The sequence below is a fragment of the Rhea americana genome, unplaced genomic scaffold, assembly GCF_003343005.1.
Source record: "Rhea americana isolate MKP2758 unplaced genomic scaffold, rheAme1 scaffold_30, whole genome shotgun sequence".
Taxonomy (NCBI): Eukaryota; Metazoa; Chordata; class Aves; order Rheiformes; family Rheidae; genus Rhea; species Rhea americana.
The window spans coordinates 5,471,416-5,488,310 of NW_028186424.1; the positions used below are offsets into that span (position 1 = coordinate 5,471,416).

Genomic DNA, 16,895 nt, shown 5'->3' on the forward strand with positions numbered 1-16,895 from the left:
CTAACTGACAATGAGAAATTTCCTTCTCCACTCCTTTTAAAACTCTACATTAGTGTGGCCATTTCATGCCAACAGAAGACRAGGGAAGTGTACGGTCGTTGGATTTGGTACCATAACTTTATATGTACTTATTTCACACTGTAAGAATATCCCATCACACTGCAGCTTCTACAGGCCGCATAACAACTCTCCTTCTGGCTAATGAAGCACTTCAGTCATCTCATTCAAAATTGAAAATATTTCATTGCTRTTGCGCCAGATAAGAGATGGGAGTATTCTCAGAACTCTTTTATTTCTTCGTGACTAATTTTGGAACAGGCTGGAACAAAGAGGAGATATTTCATTACATGACTGCAAATAAATGGTGTATAAAAACAGTCCAAATAGTACATCATGTGCTTCAATCAAGTAACTTGCTGCTATGAGAAGTGTACTGCTCTAAAGAGTCGCCTGAAAATCCTGCACTTTTCTTTTTGAAGAGTGCTCACCTTTCTAAGTATGTGTCTGCATTTCAAGCAATTCTATTTAGGTYGGATGGCATCATTATTTAAGAATACAGCATAGCTGGATGCACTATAGATAAAAATAATGGTTAATAACTCGAATCCAGACAGGGAAGCAAATTTAGCTTGAATGGATTCAAAAGCATTGTCAAAGAGAACAATTCATTTTTGGCAGCTTGAAAGCTAAAAAACCTAGTAGGGGAAGGACTGCCAAAAATTTATTTCTTGAAAGAAGGCCATCCACTGAGAATRCCCTTTAGAAGTCTGTCTAATCTGGGTTATCCACTGGGTGCCAYTAACAGTGGGTAACCCAGATTAAATAAGTTTCATGTGTTAAGACAGGACAATGTTCCTTCATACCCTATATTAAAGAGTTATATATCCACTGCCTTGTCAGCGTATTTGTTAGAGCGCCATCCCTCAAGCATTTAGTAAAGCAGTTTAAAAGCTTTCTTCTTAAAAATGGCAATAAAGTATTAAATAGCTACCTCACAGCAGTTTAATAAATGTTCCAGTTCTACTAGTTACATAGCATTTCCCTAGCAGTTTTACTTTTAGAGCCTTAAAAAAGACCRTAGTCCCAGCTTCTTTACAGTGAGAGTGAGATACCAGAATTTGAACACTATCATATTAAGCTAATGGAGCTGCAGCATTTTCTACTAAGACACTGGCCTGTCTTTAACTTAGGGAAATTGAGTTCATACAAAGCGMGTTCTTACTGTCAAAGTAAAATCTTCTGCCCCCCCCATTTTAAAAAGTGACCCCATTTTCCATGGAATATCATGGAGCATTTTTTTAAATTCTGCGCAGAATTGGCAAAAGCTCCCACTGTTGCTGTTAACTTGCAAGAATAAGTCTCATCTGTTTTGACTAGCTGACTTGAAYGGGTTTTTACAGCATTTTCTTCATATTATCCTTGCAGGTCTAGTACAATGAAGGCTTTGTCTAAACCTMAGCTATAATTATTGGTAAGAACAGAAAAAAGGAACGTGGAGGAGATATGGGAAAGGCATTCTTTAGGGCCTAACGCAATCTAACTATGATGTTTAGGACACAGTGTCAAGTAGCTGCCTCTTGTGGAGATCACAAGGGCTTTTGTGCTTTTGTGGAGAAATGGGTTCAACTGTGGGCCAAGGCAGAAACTGTTCTGGATTTGTTTGCTCTTGTACATGAAAAAGCCTACAAAACTGAGGAAGAAAGAAAAGGAGAAGGTAGCAAAATCGAAATGGCAATGTTCATTGTCAGAAGAAATAAGGAGAGAAGAAACCATTTCTACCTAAACASTTGGCTGAACAGTGAAGGTGAGAGTTGCAGCGAAGAGCTGATAGATGTTGTGTGACTTCCCCAGCAACAGCTGAGGAGCTCAGGAGTGCAGAGGGGACTTGAAAGTGGTGGAGAGTGAAGGAAGAAAATGCTGTGGCTGTGGAAGATGTACTGATCATAAAGGCCAAGAAAATTATGAGTGAAGGGGTAGGGAGATGGCCATGGAGAGCAGATGGGTGTCTCAGGAGCAAGTGGCTCAGAAGAGGAGGTAGCAACTARATAGAGGAAAGGAAGACAGAAATTTTTTTAAAGCTGTTTACAAGTCTTAAATTCCAGTGAGGAGCTACCGAAGAGAAGAGAGCAAGCAGCTCCGTGTGAGTGGAGAAGTGAAGGTCGGAGGAGGAGGTGAGACTGGGGCAGCAGGAACCRGGAGAACATGGCACAGAAGATAAAGGCCATGGAAAGTGGAAGAAGAGTCTGATTAAGAAAATAATGATAAATGGCGAAGGAGAAAAGAAAAGAAGGTTGTAGAAAGGTATTGTACACCTGAAGTTCTTGACCTATCCCTTCATTCAGTTTTTAGGCTCTCATGCAAAGGCAGCCCAAGMAAGGGTGGGCAGAGCACCTTTCGGGGCTTGTGAGCTATAGCTGAGCCTAGAGGGAATCTCAAAATGCCTCCCAGCAATACATGTGAGGTCATCCGTGTCACCTCTGCACAAGGGAAGGAACCTTTTCATTTAAAAAAATAATGAAGTGTTTTCTCAGGAATTATTGCTTAGGGCACTTCTGAATTACAGCAACATTCTTCTTTCTCAGTGAGTCCAGCCTCAGCATCACCATGGCAACTCAGGTGCCCTTTTCTCCTGTATTTACCGGAGTTGTAACCCTGCCAGCGAAGTAAGTCCTGACTTTGAAGCAGTACCAGGGAGGCTCCCAGTTCCCAGTGCTATGCATGACTGCACGTGTCTTCAAGCTGAGGTCTCCAGCTGAAAAACATAAACATCTGTAAATGACAAAGTTATTTTCCCAATGAACTTGCCTAGTTCTGATAAAACAGTTCTGCTTTACCCAGCAAAGGTGCTAATTAATGATTTTCCACTGTATTCTGATTGTCACATGTGATCACTTCCCAAGACCCCCAGCTGGAGCCCATTTGTCAAAAATCAACTCTGCTCCTGGTACCTCCATCATCTTGATGAAATGCGGACGAGCTTTTCTTCCCAGATCCTCAGCCAGCCTCAGAGAAGGATGTTTCTATTTTTTCATTTGCTGCACTCTCTATAGATCATGCAATCTTGTTAGCCTGAGGCAGCCTGCAAGAGGCAAGGTGGTAAATCAGGCCGCTTGCTTTAGAGTTTATAGCCTGCTTTAGAGTTTATAGGCTGCTGCATGATTTCTGAGTTGCTCTGTTTGCTCAGGTCTTTCCTCTGAGGCTTACCAGTATACAGAGGGATCACCGGATCACCAAAATATGAACAGTTGCTGCTATGTCAGCTGGTGACAGCTCCTCCTGGCTTTGCCTGTGTGAGATTGTGTTTCGAGTCCTTAAGTCCAGTTTGCTTCCACCTGGGATAYGATAGCAAGCACTGTGCTCTTCTGGTCCTTACTGATTTCATTTGTGGCAGCTGGTACCCCAAAATGCACTGCCTCTGTCCTCTGGCAGCCGGCAATGCCGGCTGATGAAGGATTTGCGATGTGATCTCCAGTTCCCCGCACCAAAAGCGGTAAACAAAGCAAAGCCAGATTTCTGCTCCAGATTCAGCACGCCTGCCTTTGACTCTCCTGTCTTGTGAAGACCAAGCATGAAGCAAAACATATTTTCAGCATCAGGAGCATTACTGAAACATCTCACACTTTGCAATAGYATCCTTCTACCTGCGAGCTGAAGTGATCCATACTATCACAGCATCACTGTAGCACCTCTAGAAGTGAAGACAGGCCAAGACAGCACAAACAGCTCACAAGTGGGTCCTTTGAAGACAGCGTGCTCTCGTTTGGACCCACAGTCAAACAATCTCTGTTGACTTTTCCCATTTTTCTGGATTCCTTCTCATTAGCACCCTCATTTCTATGTTTTGCTGTGAAAATATTGCGAAGTACAGCTCAGAGCTCAAGGAGCTCTGAGGCTCCTTGGGGGGCACGTGTAGCTGTCACATCACCTAAGGCTGTAACACTCCTCCGCTCCTTTCAGCACAACCACATCTCCCCTCCCTTCTTTTACAACCTTGTCAAAGCACTCGGACGGGTCTTGCACAACCCCCTGGTGACTGGTGTAGGTAGGGAGGAGCAAGACAAATGCCACAAGTCCGACTTAAGCCGTAGGTTCCTTTCCTGGCCTTCAGTTTGCCTTATTTGTGACTGCTTATTGYAAGTGACCTCTGGAGCGGCCACAACACTGCGGAGATGTTGAAACTGCCATGTGGCAGTCAGATGAGCTAGTCCACGTGCACTGGTGAGGATGGCTGGTAATACGAGGCCTTCTCAGAAAAGGTGGGATTAAAAGAAGGTAGAAACAACAGCTTGATTCCACTTTACAGCTTTGTCAGTGTATTTCTCTCTCTCTCTCTCTCTTTTTTTTTTTTTTTTTTTTTTTTTTTTTACAGAGACCGGTACTTTTTCTTCTGCTTTGTCATTAATGAGTAAATCTTTTCCCCAGCCAGACTCGTGCATTCCTGCTGTGTCCATCACTGGCTGCAGGTTTGCCAGCTCTGAAGCCATGCCTTTTCACATTGACAACAGCCTGTGGAGGCAGTGATTTATCTCACCCTGATGCAATTAGGACTGGYTGTAAGCGTAACCGGAGCTGCCTTACTGCAACAGCAGCGGGCTGCCTCCACGGTGCCGAGCACTTTGACGCAGTACGGAGGCTCCTCCTTGGGAGCGCAAGAGGCACATGGAGGGCTGCCGTGCGGAGCGCTCGATGGGCCCAGCCTCCACTACTATGCAAGTCTTGAAACAGCTTCACAAGCCGGTCAGCAAGAATTTACTGCGGACGCTGGCATGTTGTTAGCGCAGGTAATAYGTCTCTCAGCCCGTTGATCTGACTGCGGCTGCGAAGTCAAGGTTGACGTGCACCAACATCAGCCCATACCAATACGCATCCACCTGGGTGCCATTGCCTGCAATGAACAGCAGATTGAGAGCACTTTGGAGAAGGCAATGCCTTTTTCATTTCCCTGTAAAACATCTAAGTCTCCCCGGGCCGCTGTGCAAAGCCACTCTGCTGTTTCCAAGGTGATGGCTGTAGGTGAAGCGTTATCTATTCACTCGCAGGTAGCAGCAGCTGGAGCTGAGAGATGCCCTTGGACCRGCCATTGTGGGAGAGGAGATAGGAAAAGGGATGGAAAAAAGTTCCATTTGTAATTATTATTATTAAAAGATTGGTAAGAAGAAAAAGACAAATTAGAGCATCTGTTTTATGAGGTGGTGAGTGTTTTCTAATGCCGTTTAAGTCTTCGCACTTGGGAATAAGTGTTGTACATATATTGTGAACAACAAAATTAATCACTTAATCCTCATTTAGCACTGTCCTCTAAGACAGTAGTTACAAATGTTATTAGTGCCTGGTATTAGCTCCTGGGTTACCTGAGGAAGACTCTGATTTTAAGGTTTCTCTCTTTATACGGGACAAGGCAGGTGTTCCTTGGAGGAAGGCTTGACGTGAACACAGCAACCGACCCCTCACTGCGTCTAGGACCCCAGGAAATCACAGGGAAATTGTTCTCTCCTTTTAACATTTCTTTGGAATTTCTTCTGTAGAGGTTTGCCACAAAACGAAACCACATTTATTCTGAGCTTGATTCGTCCTCACTGGAATCTTTCTGCTGACCTCTGTGCGCTCAAAATTTCACAACACCCTGTGGTTTTGCAAGCGATGGAGTTTTGGTTCAACACACACATTTCACTCAGCATCCTAAGAAAACAAACAAACAGCTAACCCCAGAAGATGTGCGTCTCCCTCYCTGTTTTTCCTTTGGGTAATTCTATGATGAAAACCATAAGCACGCACAGTATGCGCTTGGCTCCAATGCACATGATTTCTTTCAAGYGTTAGTGTCTCTTCTTGCAGGCCAGTCTTTGGAAGTCTTACCCGTAAAGACCAAAGGCAGCGTTTTGCTGAAGAAACAGGAGCCTGAGCGTTGGCCAGCTGGGTCAGAGCAGCTCTCCGTCCAGGCCACCGCCTGGCTCCGAGTGCCCAGCGCCAGACTTTCCGAAGGCGCCAGGGCTCTCCAATGGGCAGCTCGTGGCCCAGCTTTCCTCAGGGAAGTTTTGTCCAACTCCCAGCRCTCGAGAGCAAATTAAACACTGAAGGAGAGTAAGGAACAAGATAGCTCGRATGCTTGGACTGCTGCTGTCAGCCACTGAGACGGGCTTTACTATACAGGCAGGGGGATGTGGGCAAGGTCGGGGCAACCTAGAGCTGAGAGAAAAACTCCTGAGCTCTGGGGAACCGGGGAGTGGAAGGTCATCTGCCCTCCTCGCTCCCTCCGCTTCCCGTTGGTGCAACATGGTTGCGGTCGCACAGCCACGGGGTGCTGGGCGCCCCACGAACCTGTGGTCTTCTCACCCGCAGCCTCTGGTGCAATGCAAACTTGTGGAGACCAGACTGATGTTCACGGTTATTTGGGCAGCGAAGTGAATAACTGAGCGGGTCGCCACATTAGCCGGGCTAATACAGCAGAGGAGAAACGCGACGTTCGCGGTGTTTCTGTCGGTCGGGTTGCCGGCCTCCCCCCTCCGCGGGCCCTGCCGTGGAAGCACGAGCCATCAGAGCGCCCCTGTGCCCGTGGCCAAATTTGCTTTCTGCCAGGCGGGCCGGACGGCATCTCGTGGTTTCGTGGAGCGTGGTCTGCGTTGCCAGCGAAGGACTCGGGGGCAAATTTCGGCAGCCCCCAGGTGCCTCGCTCAGCGCTGCTGGCCGCACCGCTGGGGTGAGCTGGCACGGCACCGCTCGCTTGCCGCTGTCGAGGTCAGGGCTGGCCGGCTCCCGGGSCTCCCCGCAGCGGCTCTGCAGGGCCCAGAGCCTCCGTGGTACACCGCGGTACGCGCGGGGGCACGGCGTGCTTCGAAATACGAAGCGTCGATTCAGCGGGATTCAGTTACGTTCAGTTCAGCTAAGCTTCACTCAGACAAAACCCCCCTCGCTTGGGCTGTAACTTGCATTACCGGTCGCTAAACATATTATGGCCCTCTTCACCCCGCTCCACCTGCCCGGGAGCAGTCTCCGCTCGGTCCTCCAGCTCCAGCGCGTGTTGCTGGCCACAGGGATCTTATTTCAGGCCAGATCRCCGCCGCGCTCTGCTCTGCGGCGCCGGTGCCTTTTCCGCACGGACCCCGAGGGGACCCGGAGCAGGTCGTCGGCCCAGCGCAGCTGGCGCCTTCCCTGCGGCACAACCGGCGACGTGGCGGGTGGGACGAAGGTCCCCAGACCCTCCGCAGCGACGCCGCGACCGGCACCGCAGCTGCCGTGACCGCGCTGGCGACTTCCTTTGGTTGTCGGCAAACCCGGAGGCTCCTGGGACTTAGGAGGARCAGCCAACACCCTTGAAATCACTGTTTGGGGTTTTTAAAAAATTTATTTAAGCAAGCCGTGCAGCTCTCTTCACGCATTGAGGCTCTTTGGACGTGCTGGTGGCGCGCCGGTGAGCTAACCCGGGCCCCGGGCAGGTCTCAGAGATGGTCCCAGGTGCTGCCTCCTGCAGCTCTTCGTTCCCCTGGAAAGGACAACTCAGARAASGGTTTCCTTTTTTTTTTTTTTAACATGTATTTTCAGAGGCCACCCAGGCTGTTTCCCCAGCAGGGCAGCCACCAGCTTCAGGCAGCGACCTGGCACATTCGCGTGCTGCGTTTGGCGCYGTTTTAAACCCGCCGTGAGTTGCACGATCTGGGTGCTGAGCCGTTCACCCCCCTTCCCCTGCACTGCTCCGACTTTCCCCATCTCACGTGCACAACTGGGGCGAAGGTGCTCTCGTGACCGACGACGCCTGGGAAAGCCTCGCTCACAGCCGGCTGCTAAAGGAGAAGAGCCAAAAAAGGAACCCGAAAGAGTAAAAGAGCAGGCTGTTTTAATGTTTGCCATTAACCTTGAGTGATCCCTTCCCTCCCAGGCCGGGCCCGTCACTGCAATATACTTTAACACACTAAATACTTCAGTTAAATCCTCTCTAACGGGTCCCTTGTTAGGCTAAATAAAAGTCAGCCTTCCTCCACACCTTCCACTCGCGTCCCTAATCATCTCCGTTATTTTTCTCTTGGCATCCTTAATGTTATCACTATGCAGCTTAAACAAAATTTGCCAGCTTTATGGTCTGATTGAGTAACGAGTGTTTCGTAATTGCAGGTATAATTATTCACAACACTGACAAAAATTTGCTGTTCACCACTAATTTCTCCAAATTGCCCAAAGCATAAAACAAAACCCAGCTACTTAGGCGGTCGTTTATAACCAAATTTTGTTGCAACAAAAGCCGGATCAGGGTAATACGTTTCAGCCATACGGGAATCAGGCTTCTGCAAGCATTTTTGCCCATCAGCGGTCCGCAACTCGGGAACCTCCGCACCCRGCTCGCTCTGCCCCAGCGCAGCCCGGCCTCGTCCCGGAGACCCGCGCAGCCGAGGGGCGCCACTGCTTCTACACGCGGCAGGCGTTTTCTGAACTGCTGGAAAACTTAATCAAATTATAGCCATCCTGTAATCTGGCAGGTTGGAAAAGTGGCTCTTAAAGAGCCTCGTTAAATGAATGACTTAAACCTTCACCTTAGGCTATTTTTAAAATTCATCCGTCTGCACTCCAGAGAGAAGGAAGGAGGGAGGCAGGCACAAATACGTGCACGATGCATGTCTAAAATTCTGATTGCTGAATTAGTTTGCAACCTTTGGGGGCGTTAATAAGTCATTATGGGGAAATCACGTTGGAGCCGTGGTCACTGGGATAGCCAGAGCTTCGTACCATCCCTCCAGAGAGCACGCACTTGTGTGAGATTTATGGAGGAACCGGGTAAGGAAGGAAGCCGTAGGACACTACCTCATCCCAACGGTCCGAGTTTTAAGGCCTAATTTACAGATTGCTCCATYTCCTCCGTAAGCCGGGGTCACAAGGCATTTACGCTACACACCATTGACATCAGGATTAATAGGAATTTATACAGCAGAACAGCGACCTTGCCTTACTCAAGCYCTTCAAAGAGCTCTCTGGTAGAGATAACATTTAAAGATTTTTAATGTATTTTTTYGTATTTTGCTAATATCTTGTTYCTGGGAATGGAAACAGRTTTACAAATAGGCAGTTCTCTACCCACATTTTTATTCGTAATATATCTGCTTTTAACTGTCTTGTCTCTACCTTAAGGTAACATCTCATATGGAAATAAACAYGCGCTGAGAGTGAGTCTAAGACAGCTGGGCAGCAGAGTTAATGGTGGGACGCAGGGCTTTCCGCTCTGCGTTGCTGGGTCTAGAGCAAGTGAAGGATAACACAACTTGGAGGTCATTCAGCATCTTTTTGAGATGGTCTTAGTGACCTCAAACTCATTCCTAATAAAAGCTGAAAAATACGTGATACTCCTACGTATACAGTAGGAATATCACCACCACGATATTCCTTCTGTACACATATGATKGGCTGGCTGGACTCCTTCCTAAAATGACAGGTCAGGGAAAAGAGCACTCAAGCTACATCTGGACGCAGCATCTCAGATTTTCCTTGGTAGAAATGGTAATGTTTTGTCTGGGAAGCCCAAGACAAGATGCTCCTGTCCCTCTTACCTTCCCAGAGCCCTCAAAGAGAAATTGCAGGAGCATTTAGGATGTCAAAAAGAATACGAAGAAGCCCTAAAAGTTTTCACTATTAACAGTCCTTGAACAAGAGCTGCAGAGACTAAGAGGAATTTGGTTTTCAGATGAAACAGAGCAAGACACACACTACCAAGCTGGATTGCACACCATCAGGCAACAGATGGATAAAATATTTGAAGATTAAAATGTTCTCATAGCCCAAAGGCTCAACATCACACTCTAAGGAAATAAAATAGATTTTAGCAGAACAGCTGAAGTTAGCACTCCCTGTAATTAGCACTCACTGTCACCAAACACGTATCAAACGTGACACAAGGACACATGCTTCTGTGGTTAACAGCTAGCATTGCCTCACCTGCGAGCGTCACGCCAGAGCTGCATTGCCCTCCCTGCGAGACCCAAGCAAGGCAACGGAGGCGCGAGCTCTGAGCCACACCGCCGCGCTCCCTGCAGCGGCCGCGGCCCGCTGAGCCGAGCTCTCTGGATTCGGCACGTCAGCGCTTAGCCTGCRCGATTGACCTTCGCAACCTGCCTGCTCACACGCCACGTGGCTGCAGCCGTACGTGGCCTTCAGCTCAGTTTGTGTCTCTTAGTGCTCTAGCACCAGACCCCAGTCACCTTGCCCCTCGCTCCAGTATCCCCCAGATTATTAATGTTCCACCTCACCCCAGGACCACGCTTCTAAGTCAGCTTCCTCGTCCAGGACTGGTCTTCTCTGGTCCTGGACTTTCAGCTTCTCCAACTCTGTTATYGGGCTCTGATTTCACATTTATCTCTTCCTATCTCCAAAAAAATGCAATCTTGAATTAGACCCCAAGTGAGAACATCTTCCTATAATTGCTACATGCTTCACTCCATGCAGTGTCAAATCTGACCGCAGATCAGAAGTTAGCTCTGATGGATCTCGTATTTCGAGCAGTATCAGAAGCAGACAAAGTTTAACTGAAGCAGCAAGGACCGACCCCTCACAACAGCCCATACGTTTGCACAGGTCATTCAGAAATCAGACCAGCTCCACCACAGGTTACCAGGAGGTGGTGGAGATGGGAACTAGAAGACCTCTCACACTGGATTGTGTTCAGTGGAGAACCAACACACGGTGCAAGGTAGAAGAACAACTTCTGAATAGCCTTGTTGCAGGAGAGACCAGCTCTATCATTCAGAAGCACCTTAATTAAAAAAAAAAGAAATCCAAAGTAACAGTAACAATTTGAGATCAATCCATAGTTCAGAAATGTACAGGCTCCCAAAGCTTGTTGCAAAAAAATAAAATAAAATAATAACAAAAAAGCTGCTAAATAAAAATCAGGCATGACTTTTTTCCATCATTTCTCATTATTTTTCTCATTATTACCAACAGCAGTAGAGAGGCTGGAATTTAACAGAGGAGCAAGCTACCTTGAACACTAAAGCTGCAGGAAAAAAAGTTACTCTCAGAGCTCCCCCTTCCACTGTTTTAGCCTATGTGTGAGCTTCAGGCACTTGCTGTTCACCTCAAATACGCTTACTATGAAGGAGCTGCTATAGCCRATCACCATCTGCAGATGAAAGCAGCATTTTGCACCAGCTCCCCAGTTTTCGTAGGTCAGAGACCACAGCCCTACAACATTAATTCATTCAGAAAACATTCATTCTGAAAGACTACGGAATAGGTAATCTTCCATACCGGAAAGTAAAACCATCTGTTTCCCAGCATAGCCAGAACTAAGACAGACTGGGTAGGGACAAGAAAAATGCAATTAGAAGATGCAGAAAGGCATCAGCCTACTGTTAAGTAAAGATCAACAGAAGACATACACACTTAATGAGTTCTATTAGCAGCAACATAATTAAAAATTATACGCTTACATAGCAGCTGTTCAGGTCCATCATAAAACATTGTTTTAAGATCGACTTAAGTTGTAAGTAAGTAACAAGCAGACCTCTGATGCAGTGCATTTGTACATGGACATGATCCTGGTTAACATGCTCTAGAAAATGCTTACGCACATAAACAGCCAGCCAGAATATTCTGTGTTCTCTGCAAAGTGGAGAACTTCATTAAAAAAAAAAAAAGAAAAAGAAAGAAAGAAAAAACAAACAACCTTTGGCGAGGGGATGGGAGGAGAGAAGACAGGGAGAGGGGGAAGAGACTAGAGAAGAACTTTAGGGCAACAGCATTTTTTGTGTTGTTTGGCAAAGAAATAAAAGAGCGCGACACCCGCGCCCCGCTAGGCCTAGCCCTCTCCTCCGCGCCCGTAAGCCTCCTCGCCAGCGGGAGGGTTCGTACGCTACGACAGAAACGCGAGCAAAGGCAGCTGCTCAACGGCCGCGAACACCCGTCACGGGCTCCCCGTCCCCCCGTCCACGCGCCCGCCTCTGCGCCCACCCTGACCCGTTTCCCCGTACGGCTRCGACCTCTCATCTTGTAACTAGCCCAGGCACTGGGTAATATCCCCCCTCTTGCCCAAACACACACTGACCAAAAGAACTAAAAGCTTTTTTGCATTAAGAATTTCCCTCCCCTGCAAACACAATCAATTAAAAGAAAGAGTACTTCTGATTCAAATTAATAGTTTTATTTCCACCTGTTAAAAGAACTGTTTGCCTACCGGTAGATTCCAACATAGATGTGACATACAGACATGAATACAATTAAATACAGGAAAATTTGAACTATATACAACAAGACATACATTTACATAATGAAAAAAATCTTTATAATATCTATCAGTTCTTGCCAATGTCATCTGTTATACTGAAACATCACTGGAAGTCAAATATATTGGGTTTTTTTGGTTGTTCCTTTTTAAGTATAATGTAATGTCAGCATTTTTCTTTGTGGTACTGAGAGCTTAAAATTTGTTTTGAGATGCACAAAATTTGTGGCACTTCACAGGGTACACAAAGCTAAAATTTTTTTTCCTTGAATATTTTATAGTTTGTGATATCTAAAACATTTATTGAGACACAAACTATAAAGTGATATTTACATGGAGGGAACTGTGCAAAGTCATTTTAGGCTACAGCTAGTACACTGTGAAAGATGTACAAACATGTTACTCAACCTCATCCCCAGACATAATCCCTTAAATCTGGTCTTCCCTATCATAGGGTAGCCTCCTCAGTAAAACTGGCCATAACTTTGGGGGCATTTTTCCTTTTTTTAAGCTGGAGGGAGGGAGYTTGTTTTTGTGGTCCTTAAATATCTAGGCTGTTTTATGTTTTGCTGCTTCTCTTCATGCAATTCACATTTTAAGCAATCTTTAGTACTATGTTTTATCATCTTATCTACTTTTTTGGGACACAAATCAGCCTTTGTTGTCACTGTACTATCTTAAGATTGCTCTGTTCATTTGCCTGTAGTTTATATTACCATAGGGAAGCACATAGTTACTAAACATTTATATCTTTTTAACGGTTACAGTACTGCCAGAATGCAGAGCCTGCATTTGCCTGGTAACAACGCTAAACCCGAGCTATCCGGGACGGGGAGAAGGTATTGCATTTCTTCAGCTGGCCTTTACGGAACTAAACTCCAGGTATTACTACATCCACCAACACCTCTACAGAGTCTAATAAGAAACTTTACTCTTGGGTTGCAGTCTTCAGTCAAGAAGTCAAGACAGCTAATCAGAAGACTTTAATTAAAGGTTTCCTACAGATCCCTAGGACAGGTTAGCAAAGATATATCAGATATCAGCAATTTAAGGGCATCCTACAATTGTGTTGTACAGAAAAGGCTTCTAATAGCTTTCATAGTCAACCGGCTTTCAAGAGCGGCTGACCCTTTAGCTTTGGACTGTTTTCCAGACTGAATTTCAACTTTTACAAATGCTGCTACTGCATATGTGGATCATAAAATACTGATTTTAATCATCTCACCTACATTTAATTATAAACCTGTTTGTGTCAGCCCATCTCAGACTCCCCATCAGCTTGGAGATTTGTGCTGTCGCAGGTTTAAAGTAGACATTTATAATACAGCCCTGGGAAAAAAAATAGTAACTGGTAACAGTGCATAATGCTGCCTAGTTTTAGCAGCAAAGTCCTCACCTAGGATACATATCTGACATTGTTTTTTTTCTTTAATTTAAAGATGCACATTTTTAACTCCCAGGGCAAAGGGACATTAACTTTTCTTTCAAAAAGCTTCTAAGTCGACATTACTACCAAACCTCATTTAAAGCCTCAGTTTTTATAAATTYATGGTAATACAATTATTTAATTATTAATCCTATACACCAGGCTAAAACCAGTCAGGTATCAGTATAGCAACTGAAGAGAACAGTGAAGWGAACACATCGAACTTTAAGCATTACGCTGGGTACACTTGATATAGTAAAAAAAAAAGAAAAATCTGTCTACGTAGTTTGGTATTCAGCTGACAAAAGCAAAGCATACAATTTGCTGCTTATTCATCACTAGCAAGCCTGGAGAAGACTATTTTCTCCTTAGTTATAAGGAGAGAGCTACTGAACAATAGTAAACCCAAGAGACCATTTCATCATGTTAAAAAATAAACTCAGTATTGTGATTCAAATAAGGGAGATTCTTGGCAGTTAAAACATTCAAAGAAATATTTTCACATTGTACATGTTGTAATTTGACTATGTACTTTAGATCTCATGGAGTTCATAGACATCTACATGTTCAAGCCTTCTGCTTAAAAAAACTGCTGGTTTAACAGCAGGTTATTTTATTGCATTACCCTGGTTGTCAATTAAATACTGATTTATGATTAAATGTTCAATTGTTACAGAACTTACACTATTTGGGCAAAGATGGTTTAGCAGAAAGCAATATAGTAATGAACATAGTATAGGATAAAAATGAAAGCGTAATGAAGTGAACAAAGTGTTCATCTGTATTTTGAAAAGTAAATATTCCATATCTGTGTGTGATGATGGGAGTAATTTAAAGAGTAAGAAATAACAAAATATTCAGACCCCTCTTATTCAAGCATTAAAAAAGTAGAAGGAAATGGATTAGCTGCTTCATTTCTGATATAGGCTGCTGGTCTAGTTTATAGACAGTCATAAATTCAACATTATAACCAGTGACATAACAAGAAGCAGCTTGGACCATAAAAAAGCTGTTTATATATGTACAAGTTATTCTCAAAAAAAATCAGTTTTATTACATTTGGATGTGTGTACAACCTGCTGCTCCTTAAGTCTTCAGAGCACTGAAAACATGACATTTTCCCCAAAAATCCAGTTGAGTCTGTCCTGAGAAATGTAAGTACTCATATATAAATTGGATGATATTGTCTGTGTGTGAGTTTTTTCCTACAGGTTGGGCAGGAGTTGGCATTCCTAAGGGAATCACGGAGGCACTGACTACAGAAGACATGGCCACATTTTGTTGACACAATAAGTCGTCCACTTTGCACAATCTGGAAGAAAAGAAATCACAACAGGTATTTCGAATGAGGAATTTATCTGGTCTGTTGCTACCGGACAGATAATACCTAGCGTATCTGTAATTGTACATTACTGCTATAATAAGCAGTGTCGAGGGTGTCAAGGGGACGGGGCCAAACTCTTTTCAGCTGTCCCATGTGACAGGACAAGAGGCAACGGGCAGAAATTGAAGCACAGGCAGTTCCGCCTGACCGTGAGGGGGAATTTCTTCCCTGTGAGAGTGACGGAGCACTGGAACAGGTTGCCCAGAGAGGTGGTGGAGTCTCCTTCTCTGGACATGTTCAAGGCCCGCCTGGATGCAACCCTGTCTACCATGCTCTAGGTGACCCTGCTGGGCAGGGAGGTTGGACAAGATGATCTCCAGAGGTCCCTTCCAACCTTACTGATTCTATGATAAGGAACCCAAAGATCTTTCAGTGTCATCTTCAAAAGCGTTTTCCACCACTGTACACTACTAAGAAGCGACGAAGTTACAAACTACTTAGACTTAAAGCCAGCTGTCTGTACTTTCCCACATAACCTAACACAAGTCCACAGTTTACCCCCTTCCCACAAACGAGCAGCGATGACAACACATGGATCCTTACCTCTGAGTAGCCATCCATRCAAATCGGACAACTAACGGTACCAGACGGCCTTGTGATAGAGAAGACAAAAAGAAAGAATATATATGTATTAATTCCAGTGCACTGACCATTACTGACTCACAGACGGTAATGTAATCATTGGATTCCACAGAATAGACAAGACAGAGTTAATTTGAAGATCCCTGTAAACCTTTAACTCCCTTACATTTAATAAGCAGTTAAGATGTCCCTTATCAAAGGGAAACAACTCTTTAGCTTTTTTTCAACTATTACATTAAGGGAAAATGGGAAGAAGATGCAGCATCCCAATCTAATAAGACACACAAACCCAAGAACTCCTTCCTTATAAAAATGCATGCTTACGTGGAACGTATTTTGCAGACGGTAGGCTGTTTATGTACTAAAAGCATTTTAGTGTCTCAACCTACAGCTATAGTGGATGAAATATTACAGAATGTTTTCATGCAGACTAAAGTCGGGGTTTGGGATTTTTTTTTTTTTGGTAAGAGAAAAAATTTTTGAGTTTCAAGTTTTAGCTCAGTGATCAAACACAAGCTTGGAGAAATCAAAATTTCTATTTTAGACTGGAAATTAGACTTCAGAAAGCCCAATACAAACACTGGAAAATTTGTTGTTATCTCTCTTCACTAATTTACCCTTGTCTAACAAGAAATCGTTTGATATATTCAGAATACTGAGCGTGCTGAGAATAAAATTCTGCAGAGCTTCCCAACAAAGCCAAATTACAAATAACTGTCTTTGGTACTGTAGCTCTCAACTGTAAGTTTAACCAATTCATATCCAAAACTAGACTGAGTTCTGCACAGTCCTGCCAGTTCCACCCCTGCACGAAGCAGTATGTTTAGAATCAGAGGGGCTAGGTGGAAGGAGCCCTCAAGATGCCTTCATGTTAGGAAAACTGTGACTAGTCTAGTTTTTGACAGGATTACTCTGTGCAAGTCAGGCAAGAACATAGTTGCATGAAGCAGCTTTCAAAAATTAATTCCCAATTCAGACAAGAAAAGACCGAGTYCGTGGCTGTTACCAGGCTGAGTCACAGACACACTCTCCTGCCGTCAGCCTTGAGGATGGCTGTACCACATGTGCTAGGCACTAACAGACTCAGCTATTCCACATAAGGGAACACATCACATTATGAGTGCTAAATAGTATTCTGTATCAGAAACGATAAGAGCTTCCTGCCTCTTCTATTTACAGATAATCCCTGTTTTAAATGATCATTGCAAGCTGCTTTCATAGGCCCTTACGAGAAACACAAGTGTCACAGGTTGCCCAGAGAGGTTGTGGAGTCTCCTCTGGAGATATTCCAAACCCACTTGGAT

General features: G+C 44.8%; 1 protein-coding gene across 4 annotated transcripts in view; it reads right to left on the reverse strand.

Moving 5' to 3' along the window:
- Positions 1–12,102: 12,102 nt before the first annotated feature.
- Positions 12,103–16,895, reverse strand: part of RNF4 (ring finger protein 4) — a 20,579-nt gene continuing 15,786 nt past the window's right edge. For all 4 annotated transcript variants that reach the window (XM_085309651.1, XM_085309649.1, XM_085309652.1 and 1 more), the window contains 2 exons: positions 15,553–15,601; positions 12,103–14,937 (listed from right to left, as the gene is read on the reverse strand). In XM_085309651.1, the coding sequence (XP_085165777.1) occupies positions 14,788–14,937; positions 15,553–15,601 (199 nt within the window). In that variant the 3' untranslated portion in view covers positions 12,103–14,787. The remainder of the gene's footprint in view (positions 14,938–15,552; positions 15,602–16,895) is intronic.